At 34.6% G+C, this 27658-nt stretch overlaps 1 protein-coding gene across 5 annotated transcripts in view; it reads left to right on the top strand.

The window, feature by feature from the left end:
• Positions 1 to 27658, top strand: part of LOC145284526 (abl interactor 1-like) — a 172184-nt gene that overhangs the window by 29819 nt on the left and 114707 nt on the right. For 3 of the 5 annotated variants that reach the window (XM_080133416.1, XM_080133413.1, XM_080133414.1), the window contains exon 2: positions 14790 to 15122. In XM_080133416.1, coding sequence (XP_079989542.1) covers positions 14967 to 15122 — 156 coding nt within the window. In that variant the 5' untranslated portion in view covers positions 14790 to 14966. Of the gene's footprint in view, positions 1 to 691; positions 1318 to 14789; positions 15123 to 27658 lie in introns of those variants that run through there. The other 2 variants (XM_080133417.1, XM_080133415.1) reach the window with 2 other exon arrangements.

Raw genomic sequence — 27658 nt, 5'->3', positions numbered from 1 at the left:
TATATATATATATATATATATATATTGTGTACAGAAAGTTGTTAGTTGAGACAGATCATTGGTACCGTCGGTTTCAAGCCCGATAATAAGGCCCGTTTAAGGTATCCTTATCAAGCTCTCTTCAGCTAATATTCGATAAGGATACCTTAAACGGGCCTTATTATCGGGCTTGAAACCGACGGTACCAATGATCTGTCTCAACTAACAACTTTCTGTACACAAAATATAAGTACGCTCTTAAAATTTGGATTTTCCTTTTAATTGAGCACTCTGCTGGAATTCTTTTTCCAAAAAAAACTAATCATATATATATATATATATATATATATATATATATATATATATATATATATATATATATGGGGGGTAGGAATATGTGCATGACTAGTGGTGTACACAATCATTGCGTATGTGTGTGTGTTCAGGGATACGTTTCTGTGTATGAATGCGCATGTGTATATGCGTGAACACACGCATCCGTGTGTGTTTGTACAGGTGTATATTTGCACATGTGTTTATCTACTCTGCAGGTCTATCAAAAAATCAAGTTGTGCCGAATCTCGCTCAACTTACGCTCAGTCCCACCCACCTACCTCTTTCTTTCTCTTTTGCTAATCTTTCTCTCTAACTCTCTCTTTCTTTCAGTTTCGGATCCTTGATTCTCCATCTTGCCTACTGACGTACGCCCTCTCTTTCATCCCATCTGGCAATCTACTTGCATTCCGTTCGTTATACGTCTATATTCTCTCAATTAATCTTACTATCTGTCTACTCCACGCGCTAACAACCCCCTTCCTCCCTCCCGCCACTCGCTTCCATTCAAACATACAATATATTGTAAGTGGTATTTTATATTGCTATTCGTCTAACCCCAATGTTATAGTGTCACAATCTTCTATAATGTTTTCGTTCCGCTCTGTTACCCTGAAGCCATATGATGAGATTAAGCAAGCGAATCAAAGTGCCCTCGTCTAATATAAGCAAAACTATGTTATCCAAGTGACTCGAAAAGAAAACGCGGTCGAGTTTTCAAAGAGGACATAAAATCTTTAAAAAAAAAAAAAACTGGAAAAAGAAAAACTATGTTGTCTTAAGGGCACTGACAATTGACCCAGTGTGCGTTGTGTAAGCCGACGCTAACGAGATACAAGATTTCGGTATCAGACGTAGATGATTACGGGGAAACAACTTCGGACCTTTTGTCAGCGACGTTGACTTATGGACTAGACGCCGGTAGGTCGAATAATAATAACCTACATTTTTTGTTGGTGTTTTGAAGAAGACACAAACAAAATGGAAATGAAAACAATTGAAAAGGTAGGCCAAAAAATTTTATTTGAAGATTTTTTTTTTTCTTTTATGTCATAGAAATTGTTTTAGGTGTCGATGTGTTCATACAAAATATATATGTATATGTGTGTGTGTGTGTGTGTGTGTGTGTGTGTGTGTGTGTGTGTGTGTGTGTGTGTGTGTGTGTGTGTGTGTGTGTGTGATGGGACGATAACAATATTTTTCCCGATTCCGATACAATTACCGATTCTGTGCTAAATTTTCGATTCCGATACAATTACTTATTCGGATTCCGATTCTTTATAAATCTAAATATTTAACTACAGTGTCGATATTTTTCCATGTTTACTGTGAAAACACATGATCGATGTGCAGATATTTTGTAATAAATAAAACATATATTCGTGGGATTTGAGCTAAAGATTTTAGTTTGGGTGTTTAATAGCGATAAATATTTATTATGTTATCATTACTACTGCCAGTGAAATAGTTTGCTTTAAACAAAATAAAATAAAAAGACAATTAAAAGAATCATTTTTAGCATCGGAAAATAGACACAAATTTTTCCGATTCCGATACCGATATGAATAAAAATTCCGATTTTTCCAATTCTCGATTCCGATTAATCGTCCCAACACACACACACACACACACACACACACACACACACACACACACACACACACACACACACACACACACACACACATATATATATATATATATATATTAGTGCCATATGCATTATATATAATATATGTATTATATGTAATGTAATATATATATATATATATATATATATAATGTATACGTACGTATTAATGTATATATATACAAGTTAGAAAAGCATTTTATCCAAGGCATGAAAATTGTTAAACAAAATGTTTTTACTAGAGGCTTTAAAATAAAGGTACAAGATTCAATTAGAAATTTATTTATCTTTATCACTTTTATAAATTTTACAAAATAAGGTATAACAATTTAATTTAAATTGAATCAAAAAATTACCTTGGATTTATTTTATGTAATGTACATTTTGTTGCACTTTTTAAAAAATCATGGAAAATTTTATATCAGTATCATTAATTGCTAGATGAAAGATATTTTTAAATTGCAACAAAATGTACATTACATAAAATAAATCTAAGGTAATTTTTGATTCAATTTAAATTAAACTGAAATAGAGAGAAGGAGAGTTTAAAATATAATCTTAAAAGATATGTAATGTACATTTTGTTGCAATTTAAAAACATTATCTTTCATCTAGCAATTAATGATATAGATATAAAATTTTCAATGATTTTTTTAAAAAGTGCAACAGAATATGCATTACATAAAATAAATCCAAGGTAGTATTTTGATTCAATTTAAATTAAATTTTATACCTTACTTTGTAAAATTTATAAAAGTGCACTTTGAAGATAAATAAATTTCAAATTGAATCTTGTACCTTTATTTTTAAAGCCTATAGTAAAAACATTTTATTTAACTATTTTCATACCTTGGATGAAATGCTTTTCTAACTTGTATCTTATCTTTTTTATGATTATATTTCAAAACTCTCCTTCTCTCTATTTCAGTTTGCATTTCTACTCACACCACAACTCATTTTTGCAACCCCCTCTTTGTATTATTACAGGTCTGAATATTCTCTCGGTTTCAGTTTGTATTTCTCTTCACACCACAACTCCTTTTTGCAACCCCCTCTTTGTATTATTACAGGTCTGAATATTCTCTCGGTTTCAGTTTGTATTTCTCCTTACACCACAACTCATTTTTTCACCCCCCCTCTTTGTATTATTACAGGTCTGAATATTCTTTCGATTTCAGTTTGTATTTCTCCTCACACCACAACTCATTTTTTGCAATACCCTCTTTGTAATACAAGTTTGAATAATGAGAAAATCTGAATTTTTTGAACAAAAACTTTAAAATAACTTTTTTAGATTAAATTTTTTAAGCTTCTTTCAGAATAGAAAATCTTTACAATTTAATAAGGAACATATTTGATAGAGGTTTCATTAACAAATATTCAGTACATAACGAGAAAAATAGAGATGAAAATTTCAAAAGGACTGTATAACTTGTTACAGTCAATAGTATTCCTCGCCAGCGAAAGTCTTTGTTATTGTTATTCTATTATTATTATTATTTAAAACATTTTGTGTCCTGCTCTTTCGCACGAGGACTAATATATATATATATATATATATATATATATATATATATATATATATATATATAATATTTATGTCTCGGCAGTAGAGTGAAAACCATAGCTTATTTTTCTTTTATTAATATTATTGGAATTTCCCCCTTTTTTTCCTTGTACACATTTTTGTGAATTATTCCATGGATTTCTGCCTTTGGATTATTTTGGACCATCTTCCAATTACGGGATTCCTTGGATTTACCTTGTGCAAATGGAAATCAATTAACTTTCTTGAAGTTATATATTTGGATTTTACCGTCACTGGATTATTTATCTTCCACCAGACTATCCATTCACGTGTAATCACCTTTTTCTTCACCCTATTCCCTCTGCTTCATTTTTTGTTATCAAGTAAGATCTTTGACTTACTTGTTGTTTCATCAAATACTTTTGCATGCAAAATCCGATCCTGCATTTTGCTAATTCCCACCCTCTGATGAGAAGGAAAGTATTTCTTCGAAACTCCGCGGATTAAGGACTATACACTTATCAAGTGTTTCCTTTTCAGATTAAATATGTTTTTAATTTTTTTTTCAAAGTGTTTTTTAACATATTTTATTAACTGTTTGCTCGTATATATATATATATATATATATATATATATATATATATATATAGTAATTTATAAAATATATATGGCGATTAAGCTACACTGAATATTCTGCGTTTCATCCAACTATAGGATTCGTCAGGTTTATGCGCATAAGCCTGACGAATCCTATAGTTGGATGAAACGCAGAATATTCAGTGTAGCTTAATCGCCATATATATTTTATAAATTACTAACTAGCTCTACCTACGTATTGAGCACTTTTGAAGTAAATACTTAAAGTTCACGCATAAATCTATACTTTCGTATAGTAAATTTATGTAAATAAATGAAATAGTTATATATATATATATATATATATATATATATTGGAATTAAAGTAATATTTCGTTTGCACAATATATAAAGAGGAAATGATTAACCCTATAGACTAGTTCTATTATTTATGTACTGATTCTCTATTCGTGCCATAGACGACAAATTAAAGCACAGCAAATAAAAACACAAATAGCTCCATCTGTGTTCTTTTTGCCTTTTGCTTCCGCTTTTTGTTTTACACTTAGGAGGAATATTTAAAAAAAATGTACAAGTGAAATATAAAAAGAAAAGGCTTTCCTTAAGTTAAAAGAAACTACCTATTTATGTAGACATCAATGGAGGAGGAGGAGGAGGAGGAGGAAAGGAATCGGAGAATTTGTGAAATATCTAGTGAAAGAGATTCAGTACTTATCCAGTTTATGACCCAATCTCCAGCAACTTCGCGTCGGCATCTTCGAACAGACTACGTAAAAAGCTGGAATATTTCGAAGCGAAGATTACCAGACGATAAATTCAAGACGCGACGTTCCCTCCTATTTCCCAAAGTTAAGAATGGCTTTTTTTTATTTAGAAAGCTATTCTAAACCTTTACTCATAGAACTAGTCATATATGAAATACAATACCGTGGGACTGCTTTTCAACTGCGTACAACATAATCGTTTTGAAATCCTATGTAAACATTTTTTTTTCAAATGTCGTCAAATTACGATCGTCATCACCAGTTATGGCGGCCTTGTCAAACCGTTTACCTGATACTCTATATTAAAAATGATTTAATATTAAAATGAAAGAATACGACCCAACCAATTTTTTTACGTTCTAACAACATGGCGAAAAGTTACTAACTGAAACGTGTATGTATGTAATTTTTGTTATTATGTTGCAGAGGGAAAGAAACTTTACTTGATATGTGATCTCTTTTTACTAGCAGGCGACTCACCACATAAACAGCCAGAATCAAGTTGTGTGCATGCCAACAGGGTACATACCAGTCGAAGGTCTGTCCACAACAATCACTTCGACAGTGGCCTTTTATCTGTCGGACTGTAGTATTAGTTTTAAGTAGTCCTAAGAAGCCCACTTTCCCAGGTCTTACCTTTCCCTCTTTGAAAAAGGAGTAAATTACTTGCTATTTAAGGCATTCCCATCAGAGAATGCTGACGCGGCTGCCGATGCATTTTTAAAGGCACTTGTTGTAATGGTTTGATTTTCGCCCTCCTCCGGCCTTGTGCCATATCATCCTGTAGTAAGGAAAGGGAATGTAAACATTAAGTCCTGTTTTGTAGATAATACGTAGCAGTATCAAACGTCGCAGTTATATCACTTTTTTTTTCTTTAATATTAGTCTTTGTTTTAATAACAGCTGTTGTAATAGTTATTTATGATGCAGTACAAAATTTCAGATTTTACCATTCTTGCGGGGTTATCATTTTTCTTTTACAATATACAATATATATACACTTGAGTCTTCTCACTATCCCTCGCCCAGAAATAGATCATCTACCTCAAACACAACCTCTCCGCTACGTGTCACTGAACACTTTCTGCCTGTGACGTCATATCCTGATAGGTAATAGTAATTCTAATCTTTCAACTTCTCATACAATTTTCCACTTTGTCATCTTAGTAAAACCTTATTTAGAAAATGCCGTTCTAAATATTATTATTTTTATTTATTTCTTCTGTTTCGCTATCTCCAATTAGACCAGATTGCGCACTGACATAAATATACTTATGACAGTTTTTTTAGCCTTACTACTTCCATGTTGGCTCATGACAAATTAGAAATGAGTGTTTTGTTTGTGACACAATCATTAGAATATTGTGATGGATATTAGCAGGGCAATACCGAAGGATGTGCTGATGGACGATCATTATGATCACTATTACTTTTAAATTAAAAATAGAATGCCAGAAAGAATGTTATCATAGCGAAATAAATATTTACAGATAAAATTATTTATGTTGAAATGTTTTAATAGAAAAGAATGTTATAATACAAACAATAATTTAGAAATAGGTCTGACCTAGTCTGGCGTAGAGGTCATTTAAGATTACTTGTATCTTAGGAGAGCGCTTCAAAAATACGTATCATTTAGTCAAGCGTTGGAAGTCAGAGACAGCAGACCAAGTCGGTAGCCAGATGGAGAAAGACGGTCCACAGACAATAATGGATTTAAGTATGGGGAAAATGCCGAATGTAAAAGTCTAGGACCATCGTTGCAGCTTCCAATGGAGGAAACATCCAGAAAAAAAAAGCTGCTGCAAATATCACCAATACTTCGAGTTTTATAAATTTTAATTTGCAGCTTTGTCGAGAATCCGTCAAATTAAGACCAAAGATGGGCCAGATATGTTTCTTCATTGACCGATGTAAAATCTCAAATAAGTGTTATTCGTCCTTTGTGTTATAAAGGTATTTATGTATTTATGTATATTCTTTTCCCAACATAATATGTGTTTAAATGTACGCATACAACGAACTCTAGACGAGCACAATGTTACGGTGATTGAAGAACACATGTATATACACACCTCATATAGATTACTGTGATGCGTATATAAAATCGTATATAAACTCTCATACAATCTAACCTCTTGAAGACATACATATACATAATATATAACTGCCCCCCCCCCGACAATATTATTATTGCTGTACAGAGCCAACGGTCTTCCTCTATCCACTTTGGTTTTCAACAGAGCCCTCATTTACCATATGTCTTACCTTCCTCACAGCTAAAGAACTCTGTCCATCCCTGTATGGTAATGATCCAGAATATCAGAGGGAGGCTAACAAGCGCCACACTTTGCCTAAGGGTAACCTGGAACTGTGCAAGGCAGGGCATTCATCTCCCTCAGATATTATATTATACATACTCACTTGCCTGAATACATACAGCGCCTAGTATTCCAAAATGGTCACCCATATTTTAATAGGTTCAACGTTGCTAAAGTTCAGAGTTGTGTCAGCGTGATTATGCTGTCATTATGTATTCGCATCCAATTTTATTACATAGCCGTTTTTAATGAAACTATTTTAAGGCACCTTCAACTGAAAACGTCCATGGATATGTGGAAGGAGTTGTATTTGAAGACTATATCAATGCGATTCGTAGGAAACACAGTGAACACGAGTTAGTATATAAATGAATAATGATACTATTGGAACGAATTTTTCAATAATTTTCAATTATATTACGTTTATTTACCAACGTAATGTGCCGTAACAGATGATAGGTGTAGATGGCCCTAATTTTCGAAAGTAATATTTATTCTTCAGGGGATAATCGAGTTAGCATATAAAAGAATAATGACAATATTAGAAGGAATTTTCAATTAGATTTATTTACCAACATAATGTGCCGTACAATATAGTAGGTGTTGATAATTTTCAAGAGTGGTATCTCTTCGTCTTCAGTATCTGAAGAAGAGATACTACTCTCGAAAATTAGGGACGTCAACACCGACCATCATGTACGACACATTATGTTGGTGAATAAACGTAATATAATTCAAAATTATTGAAAAATTCCGTCTACTATTGTCATTATTCTTTTATATATTAACTCGTGTCCATGGTGTTTCCTACAAACTGCATTGAACAAACTCCTCAAAAACTACACACTACACACAATGCTTCAAGCAGACTACATTATCCTTTGTTCGTGGATTTATTTTACTAAAGCAGTTTACTTCTGAAAAGAGATTGATTGGTACATTGTTTATCATTATTTTACTTTATTTTTCTTCCTCTTCAGTCCAGCTCGTGTTATTGACAAAAAAGAACAGGTTCCAAATAAAGAGAGACAGAAAACTTGATCTGTAACCCGAAACATAAACTGTGTAATGAAATTTGAGCTGGGCCTTTTTATGTGTGTGTGTGTGTGTGTGTGTATGTGTGTGTGTGTGTGTGTGTGGAACGTTCGTAACCAGCTTAGCGAGATCGATCAAATATGTGGGTTACATGTTTTGTGATTATTCTTTGGAATTCCCATAACTTTTCGCCTGACCTGAAGTTACGAATAATATGTTCAATTCTTGTATTTCTTATGCGCTTTGTATTTTTTAGGTTACTCGTAGCTGTACAATCTCGCTTACCTTGCAAAATGGCGGTCTTATGGAATGAAAAAAAAATATTAAAAGCAGTTGAGACTTGAACGTAGACGAGTTGGATCTGACCTATACTTTATGTTTGAAAACACGAGAATAACCAAGGCAATACAAATTCCACTGCTTATTCGTGATGCCACTTCCCTAATATGTCGATAAATTTCTAATCTTAATTCCAACGTGGATTTTTTAATGTTATATCAAAATGGAACTTTCTTTTCTTCGTGCCGTTGTATTTTAAATAACACACCGATGTACGACCTCCATATTTACAAAATTTAATTAATTTAAAACTGTTCTCACCAACTTTACAATGCACGAAACTATTAAGTATTTCTCTCGTCTCTTATAAGAGTGAAAGAGGATTTATGAAAGCACACCTATTTTAATTTTTTTAAATAATAGCTATAAATTACGGGGAAAAATACTTTACCAGTGTTCGTGTTCATTACTTAATTAAATAATATACTAAAATATTTATATAAAATGAGAAAGCGGCTCCGGAAACCGGTGTGAGTTAAGCATGCGTCCCTTCTTTAAAAAGAGCCCGGTCTGAAAACACAACAGTTTCGATTATCGATTATCGGTAATTATTGGGGGTATTCTGAGTCAAAACTTTACTAAGATAACTACCAGACTTATACACTAAAGTTCTGTAAATTTTAAAGAAAATCTGTGCAGATGTTTCGGAGTCTATAAGGAACGAACTCACACACACAAACAAAGTTGTATATATATAATTGTAGAGGTTATAAGATCTCCAGCTATGGTATAGCTGGAAAAGTCTTCTCCATTATTAAATCATTTCTCTCTGGTGTGTTCATAAGAGTAGTGGTTGATGGGCAGAAATCAGAAGCTCACAGTATTAATGCTGGAGTCCCTCAGGGGTCCATCCTGGGCCCAACTCTTTTTCTGATATACATTAATGATCTTCCAAATCACATCTTAACATCATTTGTAGACAATTATGCTGGTGACTCCACAATCTACCGTAGCACATCAAATAAAGTTCTCTCTGATTCTCTATCCTCTGATCTTGAGCATGTGGTACAATGGGAAAAGAGGTGGCTGGTTACTTTTAATACATCTAAAATCAATTTTCTCTCTCTACATCATCTATGCTCTGATGCCAATCTGGCATCGGTTGAAATGAATAACTCTCGTCTTGGGGTTTTCATATTTTGACAAGCTTTTGGGCTTGACCTTTAGTCCTAACCTGAAATGGAACACGTATATCAAATCTATTGCCAAGGTCGCTGGAAAGATGGTGGGATCCTTCTACCGATCCAGTAGATATCTCACTCCTGATACAATTCTCTACCTATATAAAAGCCAGGTACGGCCAACGATGGAGTACTGTTGCCACATCTGGGCAGGAGCTTATAGAAGCAGCTTATCCTGCCTTGACAGAGTTCAAAAGAGACTTCGCAGCTTAGTGAGGAATGCTCTTTTCTCTTCCCTGCAACCTCTTTCCCACAAAAGAGACGTTGCGAGCCTGTCTCTGCTTTATCGTTATTTTCATGGCAAGTGCTCATCTGAGATTCGATCTATGGCCCCCCCCCCCGTCGCTAAACTTTCACGAAAAACACTCGTCTAGCCAAAACCACTATCAATAATTCCCCACACTCTTTAGCTGTGCCTAAACCTAAATGTAGATTCTATGAACAAAGTTTCTTTCGTAGAACTGCACGCCTGTGGAACTCTCTTTCGATTGCCTGCTTTCCAGCTGACTACAATCTGATTGTCATCAAGTCCAACGTAAACAAGTTCTTGATGAACCGTACCCCTAAGTAATCCAATTTACAAAATTCGCACTACTTATGTTTACTACGCGGGACTTGATAAGTGGTGATTCATGTGTAAAAAATAAATTACGTCAGTAATTTAATCTTTCACATATAAACTATTATTATTATTATTATTATTATTATTATTATTTATCACTTGTAAACTATTTATTTATACTAGCGGGACCTGTGGAAATTCCACGGGGTCCTCATTCATATGTAATATATTGATGTAGGCGTTCTGTAGATGTTCAGTGTAAATTGCTCTGATATTATTGTAGCTTTTTGTTAAAACTACAAAAGTATTTATCTAAGCTAGCACGAACGTCCGCAAAGCCCGGTCGTAAAGTACGCTTAAATATGATATTTTAATTCTTGCAGATTTCGTATATTTTATTATTATTATAGAGTTTATGTTCTATCGATTTTGATATATTATAAAGTTGCGATTAATATATATATATATATATATATATATATATATATATATATATATATATATATATATATATATATATATCCATATGACTTCGGTACATCAGCTTGAATCGAAACCGAAGTAAAAACTTATGATACATATATATATATATATATATATATATATATATATATATATATATATATATATATATATATATATAACTTAAGTTCTTTCAGTCATAATCGGAACTGAAACCAAAGAAAGAATTCTTGATAAAATTATTTATTAAAAAAAAATAGATGATTTAAGTGCCATCAGCTATAATCGAAACCGACACCAAAAATTATGAAGAATTCTTGATAAAATTATTTATAACAAGAAATAGAACATAACAATTAAACGGCCCGGATGCAAGCGTGACACACAAAAGAACACACACGCTATCGTATTAATATAAAGATAATAATGAAATATTTTTTTCTTGAAAGTAGCAAATTGACAATAGACAGAAGTATTACTTATTCCCTCGATTCAATGTAGAGAGTGGAAGAGGACACCTGAAAATACGGCCTTTCTAACTTACATAAAATAACCAAGAGAAAGTGCACTCTGTCGACTTTCTTTTCGTGACGTCACTTTACATATACGACGTTAACTTTCTAACCTTAATACTTGGGTGGAATTTTTCCACGTCATCTCTAAGTTAAAATTATGAAATTGGATTTTTTCCACCATTCTACATCAACTAATACACCCTACATACATCTTCCTACAAAATCTTACAAAAGAAATTAATCTATCAACAATTCATATACAAAACGCAAGCTCGGCTTCGGCATAGAATAAGCTAACAAGGGTTTTCATACCGTAAAATAAAAAAAAATCCAATCAATTGCGGACACTAATGGGTTTTGCTGCTAGAATCTGTTTACTTGGCGGGTCACCACTTATCCAAGCCCGAAGACCACTCAAGGATAAGAGTTATGTGTTAGGTAGACGGTGAGACAACATCAGTAACCGTGGAACTTGACTTGATCAAGGTTATCTAAGAGGATGAATTTATTCACATTAGACTTGAAGACTAGCATGTTATAGTTAGCCGGGAAGAAGACTAACGGTATTGTGTTCCGCATACGGAGAGTTCTAGGAAAGAAACGCTAAAGATGAAATATGTTAATAAAATTAATTTAAGGCATTTTTCAAGAGTGGTCAGCACAAAACAGAGCTTTAGAAATAATATTTATAGTAAATTAAATCAACCTATACTATTAATTGATATTTCTGTGCCAAAGGCAAATCATTCGCTAGTGTCATTCAGTTCCCTAAATGATGTGCACTCGGCACAGAACCACAAATTAATTAATGTAAGCAGATTTAATGTTTATCTAAATTATATATATACTAGCAGGAAAACCAGACGTTGCCTGGAAATGAGTGATGATCAACGAATGTTTCACACTCCTATATTTTTATTGCCAGCAAAATCGGTGAAATTGCCCATTTTTTTTCTATCAAATTGATTGATTGTCTGCTCTAGTTGGGGACCCATATCGGTGCACTGGGAGGAAGCCTCATAAATCTCTCCACAATGACTTAGTTCACCATACATGGTTGTCTACATTGCACTGTAGAGAACCTACAGTTGATTTTATAAAATCATTTTTATATATAATGGTTCGAATTAAAGTTTAAGATACAAAAGCCAAATATCATGCTTCAATCGTGCTCTAAGCAGAAACATTCATTTCGAATGCGTCCTTGTCATATCAAAGAACCTACGGTGAATTTTATATGTCTCGGCTTACTGCTTGTGCGGTGATAATGGTTTTAATTTAAGCCGTTAGTATTTCCCAGTAAGAGGGCTTGGACATAAGCCAATATCACCCTTCGCCCAAAAATGAAGGGGTAAAGTCTGGGATTATTGTACGAACGTGTGTCGAACCCTGCGTTCATTGTTGTTCGCATACAAATGACATCATAATGAATAAAATGCATGTAAAAGTTTTTTTAATGTTTTCTTCTGCTTTATTTCTGTAAAAAACAAATTAGTTTGACACTTTATTCATAATTAGGTACAAGCTTACTGCGAAGTATAGTTTGTTGGGGTGTGTGTGACTGACTGTCATTATATGGTTTATATAGCCTTATCTCTCTTCCTCTCCTGCCCCCCTCTCTCCCTCGTTTTATATATATATATATATATATATATATATATATATATATATATATATATCTTTAGCTACCTTGCCAGTCTTTTCTTTAAACATGGTGAGAATTACCTCAACACATTCTTTGCTTTAATTAAATTTAATTTCGATTCAATATATATATTGCGAATATCAATTGTCTATATTTGACCTGAAACCCGAATTTCTTTTACATTGTTCGCTGCTCACGTTATCAATAGAATCCTAAGACACGTTTTTTTCGTTATTTTTTTTTTGTATACTTTTTTTTTCTTTTTCTTTTTTTTTTTTTTTTTTTGCTGCTAAGGATAGCTAAACAATCTGCGTTCTAACGAATATTTCAACTTACATTGAGTTATGGGCGAAAGAGAGATTAGAGCATTGCGTTATCATGTAACCTTGAACTTTGGAAAGATGTACCTATAATCTTAGCTTTTTCTGACTCTTACATTTTTTCATATGCTATTGTTTACCACTCCTATTCTTCACCACGACAATGCACCTTGCCACAACGCATGAATATCCTGGACAAGAATAACATTGCTGTAGTAAAACAAAATCCCTACTCATTTGATCAAGTTCCGTACTACTAAAGTTGTTATACATCTGTCGTGCTTAATAGAAAGACGACACACCTTATATATCTTTATTGTCGGTGGGAATGAATGGTTGCGGATTAGGAAGGAAGAAAGATGTACGCATAGGAAGTTGAAATGATGTTTTTTTTCTGTGGCACAAATAGCCAACCAACTCATGAAATAAATTTCGGGTTTATATTATATAGCACTTTAGGACACCAACACTTCCACCTATAAATACCCACTGTGAGACTTTGCTGCCAACATAGCAACGCCAAAAGGGCTTTATTCAGCCAAGGGTTGATTATTTCTGCCGCTAACTTTTGCGGGTGCTTTTAATCAATAATCATTTTATTTATTACAATTCACCGAGCTTGTTTTTTTCCCGATCAAGTGTCTTGACGTCAACCAACAATTATTTTATTTTCGACAATCAATCATGTCATGAACCTTTTTCCGTGTCAAGTGTGCCTATTCCTGCCAAATAACGTTTTCGTTGCATTCGGTCTGTATATTTAAGAAAAAGGATCATCAAGAGAACCTATTTTGAAGGCATAGTGGTCTTCAAGGAGATGATAGCGACAAACAAATCCAAGAGTAATTCTTCCAGAAAATCCAAGAGTAAATTACGCTCTGATCCCCATCTGGCATCAATTGAAATGGATGGCTCTCCTCGTCTAGGAGAAGCCCCATGTTTTGACAAGCTTCTGGGCTTGACCTTTACTCCTGATCTGAAATGGAACACGTACATCAAGTCTGTTGCCAAGGTCGCTGGAAAGATGGTGGGATCCTTCTACCGCTCCAGAAGATATCTCACTACTGATGCAATTCTCTGTCTGTATAAAAGCCAAGTATATCCAAAGATGGAATACTACTGCCATATATGGGCATGAGCTGCAAAAAACAGCCTCTCCTGCCTTGAGAAAGTACAAAATAGACTTTGTGGCTTAGTGGGGGGTGCCCTTTTCTCTTCCCTGCAACCTCTCTCCCACAGAAGAGACGTTGCGAGCCTATCTTTATTTTATCGTTATTTCCATAGCAGGTGCTCGTTTGAGCTTCAATCTCTAGTCCCCCCTCGCAAATCTTTTACGAAAAACACCCGTTTAGCTGAAACCACTGTCAAAAATTTTCCCTACTCTTTACCTATCCTGCCAGAAATACATAGGAGCATGACAAATAGTGTTAGGAAAATGCATGACTTGAAGGTGATTATTTTATAGTTGGAACCATACAGTTCATAGTTTGAAACTATAATAAATTGCTTGTAATAAAAGTCCTATTTATTTTCAGGCAAACCTCATTTGCTATTTTTTCTTTCTTTCTTTCATTTCAGTAAGAAAGATACTTCAACAAAAGAAAGGATTCTAATTACCAAAAAAAGTCAAGTCTTTGTGTGACTTCGTCTCATCTCACCTATATTCAATGACCTTTTACCCTTGACCTTCATTGCTTAACTCGGAAGAAGCCTATAAAAAATTACATTATTAAATCCATGTAACGTCCGCGAACCATGCAGCATCTACAAAAGAGGAGTACAAGTATGTCGGACGACTTGACCCTAAAACAGCTCCAAAATGCTGACCTCCCTGACGCAATCAAGCAGCTCGGTATGAATTACGAAAACTTGAAACAAGTCGCCGACTACTGTGAGTCGAATTACAATGAGGTAAGCGACAAATATTTATCTTATCATTTTATGTGACCGTGTGACCTATATAGGACATAATCACGTTGACACACCGATTCACGTTAGATCACCGAAGTTAAGCAACGATTAGCCTGGCCAGTACCAGATGAATGACAATTTGAGATTATTAAGCGCTGTATATACTGCGCTGGGACGTAGAAATTTCCAGGTTTGTATATGGGGCGCGTTAAAACCACTGGGAGATATGAACCCTCAATCTTCATTAAGATATGCATTTAGGAGACGGAAAACTCTGATATAAAACCTGAGGCTACTGCTTTCTCTTTCCGTGGCATTCATTTGCACCGACTGAGATTAGCAGTTTTTCCAAAAAAAGTGTGTTTGGTTCTACACAAGTATTCACCACTATAAACTATTCATCTATGCGCATTTCGGACAGTTTAATTGTTGTGTGAACCTCATACATTGAAATCGACGGGAGAGTCCATCCTACGCAAGGTTAGCGCGCATAGTTCATTTTGAGAACAAATTCGTGGTTGGTCGACTGTGATGTGACGTCAAATGTGAACAAACACTTTTTTCTTCTTTGATATTCTTTAAGTAGTATTATAAAATGCGTGCATCGCATGTATTTTGACGTTTTTAGCGACGCATGTGCTAGTGCTTCTTCTCCAACATGAAAGCCGCCATTTTGTATGCTTAGTTTCTTGTTTACACGCGACGGTCGTAATAATAGATGACAATGGCAATAATTTATAACGACTACATTTACACATACGCACACACGCGTATATATATATATATATATATATATATATATATATATATATATAATATAAAGCTGAATGTGTGTGTGTGTGTGTGTGTGTGTGTGTGTGTGTGTGTGTGTGGTCACGAATAGGCTCCTATATGGTTGACTATTTTAAAAAACTGATTCCATATAATGATAGAAGATGTATCGAGACACAGGAATGTGTATGTTTGATCTGACAGAACGGTTTTTCATTAAAATTGCTGGGTCTGCGTTCGCGCCTGGTCCACAAATTATGGAAATAAAAAATTTAAAAATTAAAAAAAAAAACGTTTACAAGTGTTTTTGATATAGATGTACATAAGAATACTTTGATAAGTATGTTTTAACTTAAATAGGGATGTTATAATAAAATTGTGGGGTCTGTGTTCGCGCCTGGCCTCCATAGAGTGGAAATAGGCACAAACTTTAATAAAGACTTTTCATATCTATCTGCGTAAGTATACTTTGATAATTATGTTTCAGTTTGAAGAAATATGGTATAATAAAATTATTGTGTGTTCGTTCGCACCTGACCTCCATAGAATGAAATATGTCACAAAGTTTAACAAGGATTTTAATATAGATCCACAGAATATTGTGATAAGTGTGTCAGTGTGAACAGGTATGGTATAATAAATTATGGGGTTTATCTATTTTATTTTTACTTTCATCATATTTTGCTTTGGTTTTGATACCCCCAAATTCGAAGCTATCTCTTTACAACTCTTCCTTTTCATAACCTATCATACTTTCATAAATCAGAGTCCATTTTCTGTAGGCTGTTTTTGAACCCAGTCAACGACGAGTACTTTTGCTAGTATATATATATATATATATATATATATATATATATATATATATATATATATATATATATATAGTGATGAGACAATTCCAATAGATTCCCCGATATCTATATAATAACCGATTCCATAATAAATTCCGATTCCGATTCCTTATAAATATTTTACTATTAAACTATAACGTTGTTATTTTTCTCTATTACCGTAAAAACATGTTAATTGTACATATATTTTCCCAAACGTAAAACTACACTTGTAAGGGGAGATAAACTATAGATTTTAGTTTAAGTGGTAATTTAAAATCAATAAACATTTATTATTTTATTATTACTACCGACAGCAGAAGGTTTTCTTTTAAATAAGATCAAATAAAGAAAAATAATTAAAGGAATGGTTTTTGGCATTGTAAAATAGGCACAATTTTTTTCCGATTCCGATACCGATTCCGATACCTTTTACCCTTGACGATTTTTCTGAATCCCAATTCCGATTCCGGTTAATCGTTCCAACACTAAAATATATATAAGGCCATGTTTCACTTGACCGAAACAGTAGCGTTGTTATTGTCGTAACTATTTAACTTGTTTATTTAAAATCATATATATATATATGTGTGTGTGTGTGTGTGTGTGTGTGTGTTGTGTGTGTGTGTGTGTGTGTGTGTGTGTGTGTGTGTGTGTGTGTGTGTGTGTGTGTGTGTGTGTGTGTGTGTGTGTGTGTGTGGATTTTTGTGACACGTAATTGAATACTTTGCCAGAAGAGCATAGGAATTCTTCTCCTCCTTTCGGCTTCTAAGCTCGAGACAAACAGAAAAAATTTCGATAAAAGAACCTGTACATTTGCATTTAGAATAAGTTGAAACGAGTGACTTGATAATAGTAAATTTCGAAAGAAATCCTATCCTTACATCATCAACGCTCTGATCCCCATCTGGCATCAATTGTGATGGATGGCTCTCGTCTGGGTGAGGCCCCGTGTTTTGACAAGCTTCTGGGTTTGACCTTTACTCCTGATCTGAAATGGAACACGTACATCAAGTCTGTTGCCATGGTCGCTGGAAAGATGGTGGGATCCTTCTACCGCTCCAGAAGATATCTCACTACTGATGCAATTCTCTATCTATATAAAAGCCAAGTACGTCCAAGGATGGAATACTGTTGCCATATCTGGGCAGGAGCTGCTAAAAATAGCCTATCCTGCCTTGACAGAGTACAAAATAGACTTCGTGGGTTAGTGGGGGATGCCCTTTTCTCTACCCTGCAACCTCTCTCCCACAGAAGAGACGTTGCGAGCCTATCCTTGTTTTATCGTTATTTCCATGGCAGGTGCTCATCTGAACTCCAATCTCTGGTCCCCCCTCGCCAATCTTTCACGAAAAACACTCGTCTAGCTGAATCCACTGTGAAAAATTTCTCTCACTGTGCCTAAATCAAAAGGCGGATTCCATGAACAAAGCTTCTTTCTTAGAACTGCACGCCTATGGAACTCTGTTCCGTCTGCCTGCTTCCCACCGGACTACAACTTGGATGTCTTCAAGTCCAATGTTTACAAATTCCTAATGAACCGCCCCCTTAAGTAAACACTTCATCAAATCTCCACACTAACGTAATGTACTTGCAATAACCCTTATCCCTGAGTGGCTTCCGGGCCTTGATAAGTGGTGATCACTGTGTAAAAAAAAAAAAAAAAAAAGAAATCACAACCGAAACATGCATGCACATATGTAACCTATAATGTTTGTCTGGATAAATAAAAATATACAATAATTCAACTCTACTTGTTATTGAGCACTATTTAATAAACGCAGTTGTTTCATTGAATTGACATTTAGGAGATCACAACAATGCAATCACTATATATATGTGTGTGTGTGTGTGTGTGTGTGTGTGTGTGTGTGTGTGTGTGTGTGTGTGTGTGTGTGTGTGTGTGCGCGCGCGTGTGTGTACATAGTTTTTCCAAGATAAACGTAAAAGTGATATACGAAACATAATATGAAGAAAGGTTTAAACTAAGGTCGTAATAACTAAGTAATTGTATATAATAATCTTCCAACAGACAGAACATTATTGCAAGGGTCAACGAATAGAAGATGATGTGTACGTAGACTGGGTAAGTAAATATTACTTAGATTTGAGTCGGAAAGTCGTGGGTGTCTGTTACTAAAAGACGGCTGACTGTTACGACCTCAAGCTTTACAAAAGGTTAGGGTTGAGGTTAGAATTATGAAAGGTGTGACAAAATGACAACCAACCGGGCGTCCAAGCCCCCCAAAAAAAAGTAAAATACCCGATTTCAAAATTCACACTTGAATGAAATTAATTTTTTTTTTTTTTCGGAAATAAAAGAGTGTATCCTGTCGTATACTTTAGGGTAGATAATTTGGACACAATTCAAGGGAGATAATACTGAATAAGTTTGAGTCGATCTTAGAGTTCCTATTTATTTTGCCTCTCCACGGGACAGAGTTAGACACTAGAATCGTTGTTTTTAACGTGGAGAAAGGAACAGAAATAAAAATTGTCTCAGCCGTGAACGATTTCTCTTCCACTGACAGAGAACAAGAAATTGAAATGTAGCATCTGAAGAACAGATCAATTTAAGAGTTATCCCCCTTGACCATCCACAGGCCACATCTGCGAGTTTCAGCTAAACAGTGCTTTGCTCAACTCAAGGGTTAAACAATTTCTTCTACTCGAACTCGATTTTATTAAATCATGTGAACAATAATTGCAAATCTCTAAGATATATGCTAACGGTTTAATGGCCATAAGTTTTTTGTAGGACCCTAGCACTTCGCCATATTTCAAATACCTAATCTCCGCAAATAGAGCGCGGCAAAAGCTGTTATACAGGTTGTCGACTTTGAAAAATCAATCATTAGATTACAATGATCTCTGATGCGAGTATCGATAATTTTGGATACCAGATGCCAATTTTTTCTATAGATAACAGGTCTGTACGATGACAAATCATAAAGACGTGTTTTGCGTTCATATTATTCCCTGATCATCGTTCTAGTTTTCTGGCCATGTATATTTCTTCTTTTTACATTGCGACATTAAATCCAGTTTTTTTCTTGACGTATATATGTGGCAAATAGCAGCACTGTCTTGTCGATGCATTGGGAAAGGTAATGGCTAAGGAAATAAACCCTGAGAAAAATCTAGTTTGGATTCCTGATAGGCGGATGATGAAACACTGCAACACCTTTAAGACAACATCCTGCAGCTGGACTGGTTCCAACCGTATTAGCTTGTCTTTCTGTCGGACATTGTATGCTACGCCGACAGGGGAACCTGGTAACGGGACAAACCTAGGTCTCCTTATTACCCGCCTAAGTTTACATCGGAATTGAAGGCAGATAAGAAAATAAGTTATTACCGCTGTGTTGTTCGTATTGGACTATGGATTATGCTGTTTTCTAATCACCTTATTCCATTGAAAGAGAACCACACGACCATACCCAGCGTCACGGTGTTTCAGTTCATTAGCATATCTCGTTTGTATTTCATCTTTTACTTTTATACTAAACGAGGGGTTGTGGGCGGCCATGTTAAAGAGGTTCACTCACGAAAGATAAATATATATTAACGATCAGGAAACAACAGTTAGTTTATATCAATATATATTATAAACTAGTGGCTGAGCCGCGTCGGAACACACAACGCTGAGTCAAGCACAAAATCGAGTACACTGAACATCGTCTTACCATCAACACTTACCCTGTGAACTCCGTGTGTGGGAAATTCTTATATGCACAAAACAAAATCAATGAAAAAAAATCAAACTAAGGGTAAGGATAATGAGTAAACGTTGAATAAAATGATGGTTAATATTATTACGAACTTGCCGGGATTCGAACATGAAACCTTCTGATCCGTAGTCACACGCGTTATCCATTGTGTCACAAAGTCTGCCCGTATGCCAAAAGATGTTACCGCGACTGTATACAGACAGTGCTAAATTCCGTTGACATGGGCAGGTAACTTTTTCGACATTACACAAAACGGCCCAAAAACCTTATTTTGGGGCTTTTTGTGTGACTCGACGTTGTTCGTTACGAACCATATATAGATAAGGACAATCTAGGGACTCACACCTTTCAGGGAAAAAAAAAGAAGTTTTCAATTCGGTGCATCCGTTCGAAAGTTTTATTGGTATACACACACACACACACACACACACACACACACATACACACATAAATAAATAAGCAAACATTTAGAATTTTATTAATAATATAGATTATTAAACATGGATTTACACTAAAACTCATAATAAATATTAGATGTGATCTACGTAATACATTTAACTAAAAAATTACTGAATAATCTTTAATACACTCAGTAACAGAATCCCAACTTTCTGTTGATCTTCGATGATTCTGAGACAGAAGGTTGCCGCCATCATCATCATCACCATCAGCACCACCACCACCACCACTACATATGCGTAAAGTCTATCTAATCAAAAACGTTACATAGCATAACGAGCCAACCGCAAATTGACCACCTGTTCTGACCACTGTGATCTTTATGATGACGACGATGATGATCGTGGTGATCTAGTGCTCATCTGATTCTATCAATCGGCCATCTTCGATTAAAATGCACGCCTGTCTATTTGAAAATAAACCGCTTTCAAATAACCAATAAGTGTTATTGCGGTCCAAACTGTTCATTACAGTTCACCGCTAAACGAAATAAATGAACTGTAGTTGTTTTAAAGTACTCCAGGAAAGGGCATGGTTCCAACGGTTTTGACACCCGCCGTCAGAAATCCAAGTGTACAGGGAAAAAGCAAAACGGAAGCGAAAGATACCTCACATTCTGACGTCATCATTTCGAATCATTCGGAAAAGGCAGACAATTCTCTTCAAATATCTGACATTAACACACGCAACACACACGCAACACACACGCAACACACATGCGCACACATACAAACAATGACATTCATACAACTATGTATCTAAAAAAAAAACGGAGCTATTAAACCTGACAGAGTGATATAGGGCAAAAAGAAAAAAGAAGCAACCCTAGTGGAAGTTAGTGTCGAGCGGGAAAATATAACGATATACCAAGGGTTCATGTATAGCATGAAAAGAAACTGGAATCTTAGGAAGAACTACATAGTTCCAGTAATTATTAGAAGAACCGGACGCACGAAAAAGAATCTTAAAACTACTTGACAAATATACACGGTGAACCAAGGATATATAGGTGCAAGGGATATACAAACAATTACACTTAAAGGGGTGGTTAGAATCTTAAAAAGATCTCTAGTCGTGAATGTCTGAGATAGCTTGTTAATATCTGGAATTCGGTCGGATGCCCCATCCCAGCTAGAACAAAAATCAGAAAATTGAATGTATATAATGATGAGAAATATTTGATTTCGAAATGCCATGGCGTAAAGGGATACTTTTGCATTTTTCTCTCATTTTCGTCCATATTTACCCGATGATTTAACAAAATTCTATGTAACTTTTATTCCTGATCTTTATAATATATATATATATATAGTAATTTATAAAATATATATGGCGATTAAGCTACACTGAATATTCCACGTTTCATCCACTTTAGGACTCTTCAGACTTATGCGCGAATTCTGTGGTTGTTTATCGTTTTATATGCTCATCTTCTATTGAGATTTTAGTTAGCCAATCAGTTTTCTAGTATCCACCACGCCCTTCCTATCAGCCAATGAGCATGCATTTATCGGACAAATGCCTATTTGACCTCTGGTTGACCTGTTCCTTTGTGTCTGCTCTATTTAGTTTTTTTATCTGTTTTAAAACTAGGTTAGCGTTTTTTTATGTTAGTTTATATATAAATATATATGTGTACATACATATATGCACACACACACACACACACACACACATATATATATATATATATATATATATATATATATACATATAGACTGTAGACACTGCACACTTTGCACACTTCAAAATAAATGTCTAACCAAAAGTGTAGTTTACAAGGCCACAATATTTGGGAAAGAAATCCCGAATAACAAGAAATATTACGTAGGTATGACTTCCTTAGTTTTCAAAACCCGATACTATGACCACAAAAGTACATTCAACAATAAAAAACACCATATGAAAACAACACTAGCGAATAAATACTGGGAACTCAAAGAAAGCGGATATTCGCCGGTAGTCGAATGGAAAATAATAAGACAAGCTACCACGTGTAGGTACCTAGACGACCCATGTAGATTATGCCTTCATGAAAAATTTGCTATCCTGTACTGTAAAGAACTCCAACATCTATTAAACTGTAGAAGAGAAATAGCAAACAACTGTGTTCACAAGATAAAATTTACTCTAGGATAGCGATACAAAATAGTTTTAAAACTAACAAAAACAATACAAAATAAACAAATAAATAAATTAAATAAACATGAATATACATAAAAGATCACACATATATGTATGTATGTATGTATGTATGTATGTATATATGTATATATATGTGCATATATGTATGTACATATATATATATATATATATATATATATATATAAACTAACATTAAAAAAAAACACTAACCTAGTTTTAAAACAGATTAAGAAACTAAATAGAGCACAAACAGGTCAACCAGGGGTCAAATAGGCCTTTGTCCGATAAATCCATCCTCATTAGCTGATAGGAAGGGCGCGGTGGATAATAGAAAGCTGATTGGCTAACTAAAATCTCAATAGAAGATGAGCATATAAAATCGATAAACAACCACAGAATTCGCGCATAAGCCTGAGGAGTCCTAGAGTGGATGAAACACGGAATATTCAGTGTAGCTTAATCGCCATATATATTTTATAAATTACTAACTAGCTCTACCTATGTATTGAGCACTTTTGAAGTAAATACTTAAAGTTTACGCATAAATCTATACTTTCGTATATTAATTTTCTGTGAGTAAATTAAGTAGTTTTATATATATATATATATATATATATATATATATATATATATATATATATATATGAGAGAGTTTATGTGTGTGTAATATTTAATTTTTATTTGCATTACATTAGTAATAGATACACTTGTGCCCGATATTATTCATACCCCTCGGATCTTTGAGATTTCTATAAGAATATTGCTCAAACCAGAAGGTAGACAATATTAAAGGGATTTCAAACAATAAATCAAGCATAAGCATTTAATTTAAACTCAACAAATAAATAAATTATGCAAGTTTGAAACATTATACAAAGAAAAACAATAATGGCACTAGTTCAAAATTATTCATACCTCTCTTACTAATAGTCAATAGCATGCCCTTTATTCTTAATAACTGCCTGTAACCGTTTTGGATATTTATCAACAAGGTTTTTACAAGCATCAACACTGATTTTTGACCATTCTTCAATGCAGTAGTACTCCAAATCCCTCAAATTTCTAGATTTCCGCTTTTTAACCTCAGTTTTCAATATTTGCCAGAGGTTTTCGATAGGGTTCAGGTCGGGACTCTGGCTAGGCCATTCCAAAACATTAATTTGATTATCCTCAAACCATTTCTTGACTATTTTGGCAGTATGTTTTGGATCATTATCCTGTTGAAGGACCCAGTTTGGTCCTAAATGGAGCTTCTCCGCATCCTGTCTAATGTTTTTCTGGAGTATCTCCAAATATTGCTCCTTCTTCATGGTTCCATCTATCTTGACCAAACTACCTGGACCACTAGCCGAAAAGGAGCCCCAAAACATTAGGCTACCACCACCATGTTTCACCGTGGGTATGGTGTTCTTTGGGTTGTAAGCTTCTCCTTTCTTCCTCCAAACGTAAGAAGCATCCATATGGCCAAACAATTCAATTTTTGTTTCGTCAGTCCACAAAATACTTGAGAAAACGGACTCTGGAGAATTCACATGGGTTCTAGCAAACTTTAGACGTGCTGCAAGGTGTTTTCCGGTGTGCAATGGAGTCCTTCTTGGTCTTCTTCCTTTCAGACCATTTTCATGCAGAGTTCTTTGCAATGTTTGCCTTAATATTTTATATGCCAGAAGACTCCAGATTTTCTAAAATGTCCTTAGTAGTGGTGGTTGGATTTGCATTAACACTTCTTACAATATTCCTGGTGGCTCTAGCAGACAGTTTCCTTTTCCTTCCTCTACCAATCAAGTTGTTTGTTGTGTGGTGGCTCTGGAATTTTTTGATGATGCTCTGTACTGTTGCTGTAGGGACCTCAAATTTCTTGGAAATTGACTTGTAACCTAAACCATCCTTATGTGAATTCACAATTTTAGTCCTAAGATCATTACTAAGCTCTTTTTCTTCCCCATTCTAATAATTTTTATTCTTTTATTGTTTTTCAGTTGATATCATTTTAATTTCTGAAAAATGCAAAAAACGAAATGAAATTAATCAAAGGTTGTATAAAAGCATTCAAAATAAAAATCAAACAGGAAACAAACAGTCAGAAACTCGATTAATACTGAAAAAATAAGGGGGTATGATTATTTTTGAACATTGCAGATTTTATAAATAGCTGTATATTTCTTTTATTACAAGTATCCCGAGATTTTAAAATGACGAAAATGATCAGAAGAGGTTTATTAAGAATATGTATCAATATGGACGTAAACAATAAATTCTTACAAAGTTACACCTAATAAACTCAATTTTATAGGGGGGTATGAATAATATCGGGCACAAGTGTATATGTGTTATGATGATACCAGTGTCTGTATGGTTTGCTTGTTTCTGTGTGTTCATGTCCGCCAACTTCTTCCAGGTAATTCGTCTCAGGAACGGGAGATTTACTAGAAATGTTTTGCTTTATGCGTGTATGAGATTGCGAGTGGGGAAAAAAAATAATTGCGACAAAACATGCGAGGGCGAACATTGTTGTTGTTGTTGTTGTTGTTGTTGTTGTTGTTGTTGTTGTTGTTGTTAGTGGTAGTGGTAGTGGTGGTGATGATGGTGTTGTTGTTGTTGTCGTTCAAGTTCAAATTTCGTCTCATCTAAGACGAAACACGACATGTCGGCCTCCTCGGGGTTCTTCTGTTTGTTCAGAAAGAGCTTCTACTGGGTCGCATGGCTTTCCTAGGATCCAACAGAGATCGACTGCTTTCTTATCAAAACATATGATGCATATAATATGTTTTCATGCATCACACGAATGATTGTTGATTCTGAGCGATTAATCTGTCTGGCATTGGCTCCCATTGACTTCCTGGTCGGTTTCATGGTAATGGGATTGTTTTATTCTCGTCTTTTGTTATTAGGTGAATTATATCTCCCTATAACGTTCTTTCTTTTCTGGAGTCCATATTTATAGATTTATTTATTTATGAAAATCGCTGCAGACAGGGCGTTAAGCCACTTGATGTAGATAGCTAACAGAAACAAAAAAAGCATTATTGCAAAGACAGGCTATGCCTATTGGTTTTATACCTGCAAAGACCAATCCTATATGTAAGAGGAAAAGAGTCAGCAGGAGCACAGTTCCACAGGTCCGTAGTTTGGGGAAATAAGCTATTAGAGTAGGAAGCTGTATTATAATGAGATATTAAAACAGTGAATTGATGGAGACCACTAGACCAACGAATCAAACAAGCTGGTACGTAGGAAGTAGGAATAAATCAGACAAGTCTAAAGAAGTTTTATGAAGGCGAAATCTAACTCCCAAAATGGGGCAATCTGAATGGTGGTACCCCACATTAAACTCGACATTGTTTCACATGTAATCCTCGTGGAGAGGCAGGTAGATGGATTAATTTTATAACAATTTCAAACTTTCGCGAATTAAACATGAAGGATCTGGGGATATTTCAGGTTACAATCTTTAAGTAGTGAACGTTTTTTTAATTTCCTGTAGTAGATCATGAGTTTCCATGATGTGTTCTCAAAAGTTTTGTTTTTTTCTTACTCTAATGCGCTAGGTTGAAATCTTCTTGAGAAATAAGGATTACAGAGATGCATAGATTGTCAGTTGAATTTTCAAAATAATGAGTGGATTAAAATATAATGAACGGAATTAATAAAATTTGATGACTTCTGTGGAAAGTTTATGAAAAGTTTATTTATGTTTATAGATTTGAAAATGACCACGTGGTAGTCCTCGAAAAAGCAATCTTGTAGCGACGTGTTCTACAGTTCTTGGTTTTAAAAAAATCGAATAGCTAAAGCCCATGGAAGAATCCACGTGGAAATTAAATTCTCTTAAATAGCACAGAAAGTAGGGAATAAATATAATTTCAAATTTGAAGTCTTTCTCTCCCTCTTCCTCCCCTCTCTATCTTTCTCGCTCTATTTCTTTCTCTTCCACATACACGCATACACACACTTTCTTTCATGTTTACTGGCTCTGTAATATTTATTATGTTACAATATTTTTTATATAATGATGGGGTATGATTGAAGAAAGTTGAAAAGTTCTACTTATAGATACTGGCGATAGGATTAATGCGATGGATCCACGGTCTGTTAGTAACCAATCACAAACCGGAATCGCCCCATAAAAATGTTGGATCTTTTAGAATTCTCGCACATATTTTTTTCGTGTCCACATGAGAAAGACAATTGCTCTTTGTCTGCAAAATTTTTAAGTTCAGGACTTATACAGATCAGCTACTCACCGAAAACTCTTTTTCATCTTCAGGATTTATACAGATTAGCTACTCATCGGAAACTCTTTTGAAATAAAACATGGCTTTCAATTCAAAATATTACTTTCTTCAAACCGATGTTAGTCTAATCCATCTCTAATGCAAAGCACGAACCAAGATCTATCAAAGGAGTATTGAGTTCGCTAGCACTGAGCTTATCTGAATAAGTCCACTTACTCAACCGATTCATGAGTTACAAACATTGTTTTTCTTACTACGAATGACGCAAACACCTAAAAATTGTTTTCTACGTCTCTTGAATAGTTTCATAATATTAAACTATCAATGAAAATAGAGCAGTGGTTCTCAATCTATGGATCGGGATG

Source organism: Euprymna scolopes, chromosome 9 (genome assembly GCF_053919585.1).
Source record: "Euprymna scolopes isolate OS-2025 chromosome 9, ASM5391958v1, whole genome shotgun sequence".
In the NCBI taxonomy this organism is placed as follows: Eukaryota; Metazoa; Mollusca; class Cephalopoda; order Sepiida; family Sepiolidae; genus Euprymna; species Euprymna scolopes.
The sequence above is the reverse complement of the archived record's forward strand: the minus strand, read 5'-3'. Positions and strand labels throughout refer to the sequence as shown.